Raw genomic sequence first — 7,226 nt, 5'->3', positions numbered from 1 at the left:
AAAGCCTATTACTAAGATTAAGGTAAAATTCATGATAATTAAGACTCCTTACTACATTAACTTCTTTTAATTCTCTCTTGTTTTCTTTCTTTCATTTTTTAAAGAGGAGCATTAAATTTCTATGAGCTTTACATAACCTGGCTTGATCCACTTTTTCTTACAGCCCAACTACCTTGCAAGGTCACACAGAACAGTGTCTACAAGCACTAGCGCCTCTTCTAGGCAACTGTCCTCAACCTTCTGCTACCTGTCCTGTCTCTCAAGCTTCGGGATTCCTCCTCCCTCGCTCAGAGTCAATAGCTACCCATCTGCTGTGAGCTTTTCTTTTATTCCTGACTGTGGCAGAAATGTCTTTGATTGGGGCTTTCCCTGACAAAGGGGAACTTAACACATGGACCGGAACTTTAAGGGTATTAATAAAATAAGTGACCAAAAACATATTGGTAGGCAGTGCCAATTATTGGAAAGAGCACAGTCCTAAGTGTGAGATTATCCTTAGTTAGCAAAGTGGATAAGTCGCTTACCTTCTCTGCACCTTGGCTCAGTTCTCATCCATAAAAGGAATCAATAGGGCAGTGTAGGTCACCTTGAGTCCATGGGCTGGTAGAGGGGCCCTGGGACCACTCTGAATTTTCTGGTCTATCATCTTCACCTTGGCAGTCTTTCTGGCCCCATCCACCCTGTTAAAAGTGAGTGTCCCAGGGGTTGTTAAGTCAAACAAAAAACGTGTTTTCATTGCCTTTGGTCAATTACCAGCTTCTTGAAAACGTGCATCGGAACCCCTTTCTTTGTCCATCTGCAACAGCAAGGCTTCAATTCTTCCCTCATGGTGACCGCTGCCCACGTCTCTTTTCTTACTTGTCTTCTGCCAGCTTGCCCTGACCATGTCATGAGCTCTGGCCTGGGACTGCACTGCCCTCTCTCTATTATTTCCTAAGGGAAGCGCCTCACCCACAGGTGATTTCACCTCACCCACAGGTGCTTTCTATGGGCAAGAGGCTACCTGGTTGTTGTAACAAGACAAGAAGGCATTTTCCAAACTGTATCGAAGCAAATGAGGTGTCTTGGAGTGGAAACCCAAAGCCCATTTGTAACAATTGGATATCCCCCCCCACAGAATGGTTATAAGGAAGGGATGATTCAACCAAGGTGCAGTATAGCAGCACCGACGAATCACACATCATTCCTCTAGTTCCTGAATGCTTCCTCCCACCCACTACCATGACCCAGTTCTACCTTACAAATCTGGCTAGACCAGAGGACACACACTGGTACAGATAATAACTCTTACACATGGAATTCAGGAAAGATAAACACCCCAGGAACAGTTGTGGGAGTAGTGATATCATGAGAGGAGGGGGATGGTTGGGGGAAGGAGAGAAAGGGGAAACCTTTCACAAGATTAGATATGTAGCTCCCCTTCCCCCGAAGGGGACGGATAGCAGAAATGTGGGTGAAGGGAGACCATGGGCAGTGTAAGATAGGAAATAATAATAACAATATGCAATCAGTCAAGGATTCATGGGGATGGGAGGGTGGAGGAGGGAGGGAGGGGACAAAAGAGGAGCCAATACCAAGGGCTCAGGTAGAAAATGTTTTGGAAATGATGATGGCAACTTTATGTACAAATATGCTTGATACAATTGATGTATGGAATGTTCTAAGAACTGTAAGAGTCCCCCCCAAAATGACTTAAAAACAAAAAAGATGGTTGCTGTGCTTATAGCTTTGCACTGACTAGTTGAAGAACCTTTGTGGAGAAACAAAACAAAACAACAACAACGAAGCCTCTGGGCTTCTTCATCATGGCAAGTTCAGACAGGCCACCTGTGCCTTTCCCCAATCGCCTCCTCCCACACGGACACCGCCAGGACTCTAGCCTCGGCACCAGCGCCGGCGCCGACGCCTACGCGGCACTCTCTCATGTCTGGGGTTTTCAGTTGCTCTCTTCCAGTTGGTGATGAATTCAAGCCAGATTCTCGAAAGTGCCGGTTAGTGTAGCTTTCCCTCCGTGTCCTCACTGCTCAACTCTCTCTTCTGTACTTCCGACGGCTCCGTACCATATCCATCCTCCGTCACCGTACACCTACCTGCTCATGAACCGGCAGCGGTCAGTGCATGAATCTGACGCCAGCTCTGATTCCCACGGGACTCCGTGAGCTAGCTGCCTCTGTTCAGTCAGAGAAGTGCCCTCCTCTGAGTCCCACCACGGGTTAAGCTCATGTTTCTGAAACTTCTCTCTCTTCTGGAAGCCTGGGGTGTCCTCTCTTCCTCCTCTCGGAGGGTCCACATCCCCCCAATGTTAGGTGCCCCATCTCACATTCTCCCTGTGCCCGGCAGCCCACATGGCCTCCCGGCTCACTGGATTCTAACTGAGCTGGTCCTTTCTAGCGCTTCGCTGTGAGCGCCGGAGCACACAGCAGTTGGGGCTCCTTTTAGAATGAGCTAGTGTGCGCAGTGACTGATTGGGCTACTGAAATCTCTTATCCTCACCCTGAATCTAAATGCTTCTCAAAATGCGTCAGACCTTCCACTGCCTTTGCAGAAGGGCCAGGGGACAGTTTCCAAGATCAGCCTGGGAGAGGGAGACCTGGGAGTAGAGGCTTGTCAGTGATTCGTTTGCTGTCTCCTTAGAGAATGAATGAAGTTGGACTGGCTACTGAAGAAATGCTGCATGCTCTAGGCAAAGGTGCGAAGTAGGCGAAGGAAACTTCCTTCCATCCCTTGGAAATCCTCCTTTCCTTCTCCAACCCCATCCCCTTCCTCCCACCACCTGCAGCGTTTTCCTGGTGATCTAAGAGGCCCACCTTGGCTACGCCTGGGCCCCCGATGTTCCCCCTGGAAGCCCTTGTGCTGGGTTCTCTGCATTCCCCACCCTCCAAGGTGCCTTTTGCAGGGTTGGTGCACCGTCCTCGACATGCCCTGAGCTAATGCATCACTTACCCATTCCAGACAGTTTTACTACTTAAAACCTGAAAAAGCTGGGCTCAAGCCAAGTCACTCTGCACTCTCTTCCAGCTCTAAAATACCACACCCTGAGCAGCACAGCCCCAAGATCACTCAGGGTTTTCGTACTCATTCTTTGAAGCTCTGTGACGTGAGATTATAAGATGCTAGACGTGCAGCGACACACATCACTCTGGGCTTCTTGATCATCTGAGCTGCTGTCACGTTCTGGCACAGCTGAGCCCACGGCCAACGTGCCGAGCAGGTCTGCACACCTTACAGCTGACAGAGCCCTGAAGCCGAGGGAAGGTGAGCTTCTGGCTCGGTAATCACACACAGGAGGAGGATAGCGTGCCCCTCTTCCAAACATGGGCGCTCTAAGCTGGGTACCCTCGCAGGCCTCACCCTATCTCCAAGGACAAATCCTAGAAGCTCCTCTAATCAAAAAGAGGAACAAGAGTTAGTGTCGATATGGGGAGCCTCAATGTCAACAGCAGAAGAAAAGAATGCTAACCAAGTATAAATACCAGGAGAAGTACCAATACCTGGAAATATAATATATGTGTATATACATATACTTATTGAAGTGACTTTGACTCCAGAAGGTCCATAAAGCGCTATGTGAATAGGGGTTTTTTTTTGGGGGGAGGGGGGTTAGTGATGGAGGTGGGGGTTAAAGGGGAGATGGTGTCAAGGAGTAGAAAAGGAATGTTTGGAAACTGATTGTAGTAGGAATTGTACAATTCTGCTTGACATGACTAAACTATGGAAGGATATGATATATTATATAAAAAGAAAATAATTTCAATACCATTAACCATTAAATAAATGTAAATTGAAACTTTAAAAAAATCAATTTCAGTTAAAATGTGCCAAGAGCCAATGTGCCACCTGTCAGCAAAGACCCAGTCCCTCTATCAAGCAATAATCGCTACCAAGTTCAAACCATGTTCGGTACCAGTTAAAACAACTCTGACAGCCTTTCAGCTGGTCTTAACCATATATGGTGCAGCAGATGCGCTTGGAAGTTTGGTATTTGGAGAGACATTATAATCCGCATATCTGGGGGGGTTGATATCCCTAGAAGGTACCTGCTTGACCTGCACAGTACTGACCTCACAGTGTTTACAAGGGATTTTAACTATAATCAGTATCAGTTTCAAATGAGGTGGCCTAAGACAAGGGTCACAATGCTTTGTATTATCTGCTACCACTTGTGCTGAAAAGAAAGAAAATGCACAGAACTGGCTTCTCGATGTGCTTAGAATACCCGGAAAGAGCAACCGAGGCGATGCTCAGTCTCGGCAGGCACGGGGATCACCTTGCAGAAGGGATCCGGGCTTTCTTTTTGGCTCCTTTAAGCCAGCCAAGCACTGGGAGCGAATGAGTGAAGCCTGGTGGACAGCATGCGGTGGGCTGCGGCATGAAAGGGCCAAGGCACGAGGAAGGTTGAGAACCACTGCTGTAGAGGAAAGGCTAGAACCGCCCCTGTAAGTTTTAGAGACCATAACTGTTTATGGGAGTAGAAAGCCCCATCTTTCTCCCACAGTGTGGCTGGTGATGTCAAACCGCCCACCTTTCAGATCACAGCCCAACTAGTAACCACTACACCACCAGGGCTCCCTGTGGTCACTGTGAGTTGGGTAAATCTGCTGCACAAGACCTTGTTCAAAGTGCTGAACAGGGAGATGGCCCTTTGAAAACTAAGCTACACCTAGCCCCAGCCCTTTCAATCACTTCAGGCACGTGGAAGTTGACACCAACTAAGGACGACCAAAGAAGAATCCATACATTTGAAGTATGGTGCTGGGCAAGAATATTAAAAGGACCGTGGACGGCCAAAAGAATAAAAACAAAACTATCTTTGAAGAAGTACGATCAGAATGCTCCTTGGCAGCAAGGATGCCGAGACTCTGGTTCCCATCTCCTGAACATGCCAGCAGGAGACCAGTCCCTGAAGGAGGACAGCGTGCTTGGGGAAGTGGAGGCGCAGTGGAAAGAGAAGCCCCCGCATCGAGATGGACCCATACAGTGGCTGCGACAATGGCTCAAGCAGAACGAAGCTTGTTTGGATGGCCCTGGACCAGGATGTCCAACTCTCTGGTATGAGTCGAAACAGACGGGCCAGCACCTGACAACAATCACAAAGATGAGCCGGAACTGGTTTGGGTCTGTTGGAGGGGAGGACTTGGCGTTGGAGACCCAGAGAGGCAGGGAGAACAGGTGTCTTTTGGTGCTTTCGATTGTTGAACCATGTAAGTGTCTTCCCTACTTTAAAATCCACCTGAAAATAAAGTGAGTGAATCGGAAAGGAGAACCCAGATGCAGGCCTTTTCTTGAGAAACCACGAAGTCAGTTTCAAAGACCCCAGGGGCTGCGTTACAGCTGATGCCAAAAGCGGAGGGGCGGGCAGTACCCGTTTCTATCCGGTAGTCCCCGAGGGTGTTGCAGTCGTACATCTCCTGGCCCTGAGGCGTCCGTAGGCAGTAGACACCCACCGGGAAGCCACACCTCAGGGACACCAGTGTCCTCAGCTCAGACACTTTGTTGTCCAGAAGAGAAATGCTGTCCACGATCGGCAGCAACTCCTGTGTTACGGCATTGAGCACGTAGAGCGTCGGCTGGTCTTCTTCCTGAGGGAGAAACAAGCAGGGAACTCACAAACGCTACGTTGGAGGCTCCAGAGAATGGCTGTGGGGCGTACAGTACATACCCATTAGCTGCTAACCATCAGGTCAGCAGTTCAAAACCACCGGATGCACCTTGGGAGAAAGACGAAGCTTTCTACTGGCTTTCTACTCCCCAAAAGAGCTACAGTCTTGGAACCCACAGGGCAGTCTCCCTTGCCCTGCAGGGTCCTGAGGAGTCAGCACTGACTCAATGGCAGTGAGTTAGGGTTTTGCTTTTTGAGCTCACACGGCACCAGGGGTAAGGGCTTTTGCTTTCTGTTGGGACGGGAAGCAGAGGAAAGCGGACTCAGAGCGTGGGGTCAGTGGACAGGTTTCATGAGCGCGAACAACCTGCCCAGTGTTTGGACTGGAGTGAGAGTGAAGGGGGCGGGAGGGGAGATTGGAAGACAGAGTGAAGAGAGAATAGCCGCCAGGAAGGAAGGGAGAGACAGAGAGAGGAGGAGACCGAGGGATGGGCGGACATAGGGCTACAGAAGACGGTGAAGAAAGTCAGAGAGAGCGCGGACAGAGGAATCCCGCGTCAATAAACGTTTGGGACGGAATAAACCATCATGCCTAAAAGGAGCCGCGCTTCCCCCATTGGCTGTGGCACCAGCAGAACCGTGCACAGAGGGGTGGGCGTCTGTGAGGCGTCTTGAGAAGACAGGTGTCACACTGTGCTCGGTGCGGATGGAAGGGGTTAGAGAAGCTGGTCATGGCTGAGAACCGCAGTGTTCCTGCTGGACGCGCTGCTTTCCTGAACGGTCCCTGACTGCGGAGTCCTCTTCTTCCGTCCCGAGGCTGCTGCAGACCCTCCCTTCGTTGAGTAAAGCGTAGAAGACCTGGCAGGGCCGCCAGACCCTCCTTACGCCTCAGCCTACAGACTCAGACACAGGAGCGCGTGGTCGGTACGTTGCATCCACGCGGAGTGACAGACGCCCCAGGTGACCATGGCCCCAGTGTGCCCTGAGTTTGGTCGGCAGTGCTGTGGCTTTTGAACCAGTGGGCCCTTTTGGAGAATCCCGTCTGAGCGCTCATCCCCGCGGCGCAGGGCTCAGCTCTGGTGACCAAGGCCTTGACTCCTCGGTTGGTCCTTTCGTTGTGCTGAGGTTTGACTTCTCAGTTTACAAGCAGGAGGCTCCACTTGGACGGTTGAAATTCCACGTGGGAGGGGCACGCGCTTTGTTCCTTGTCTTGGCAAGCTAAACAGGAAAGCCAGCAAGCGGGGCGGGGACAGCATTACCCTTTCTGTGAACAGTGGATGAGACCAAACCAGCAGTGAGCACACGGACATGGGTCTCAGGGAGGGGAGAGGAGAGGAGGGGGAGGACAACCTCAGCATTTTCTCCTTTCTGAGAAAATGAAACTGGGTTTCACTTCCTCTTTAGAGGATTCGGGGCAAGGCTAGGTTCGTCCTCAGCGCCCAGCCAGTTGGGCCTGGCAGCTGGAAAGGGGGCCCTGCTGTCTGTCGGCGTCAGAGAGTGATGCCCCTAAACCACAGCCTGGAAGGCAGCCCCCAGAGCTCCTTGCAAGTGGGCCAGGCATGAGGAGTTTGCTGGTTTGAACGTCCTACCTCAGGGATGGTGGACATGGAAGCCTAGCCTGTGTGTG

At 50.7% G+C, this 7,226-nt stretch overlaps 1 protein-coding gene across 1 annotated transcript in view; it reads right to left on the bottom strand.

Annotated features, from left to right (window-relative positions):
* ANKUB1 (ankyrin repeat and ubiquitin domain containing 1) overlaps nucleotides 1-7,226 on the bottom strand; it is a 50,574-nt gene that overhangs the window by 30,111 nt on the left and 13,237 nt on the right. Inside the window, exon 2 of the mRNA XM_013006130.2 lies at nucleotides 5,363-5,579. Within this exon, the coding sequence (XP_012861584.1) occupies nucleotides 5,363-5,579 (217 nt within the window). The remainder of the gene's footprint in view (nucleotides 1-5,362; nucleotides 5,580-7,226) is intronic.

Source organism: Echinops telfairi, unplaced genomic scaffold (assembly GCF_000313985.2).
Source record: "Echinops telfairi isolate 266 unplaced genomic scaffold, ASM31398v2 ScPeMD7_4225;HRSCAF=4972, whole genome shotgun sequence".
NCBI lineage: Eukaryota > Metazoa > Chordata > Mammalia > Afrosoricida > Tenrecidae > Echinops > Echinops telfairi.
This window is presented reverse-complemented; position numbering and strand designations above follow the sequence as displayed.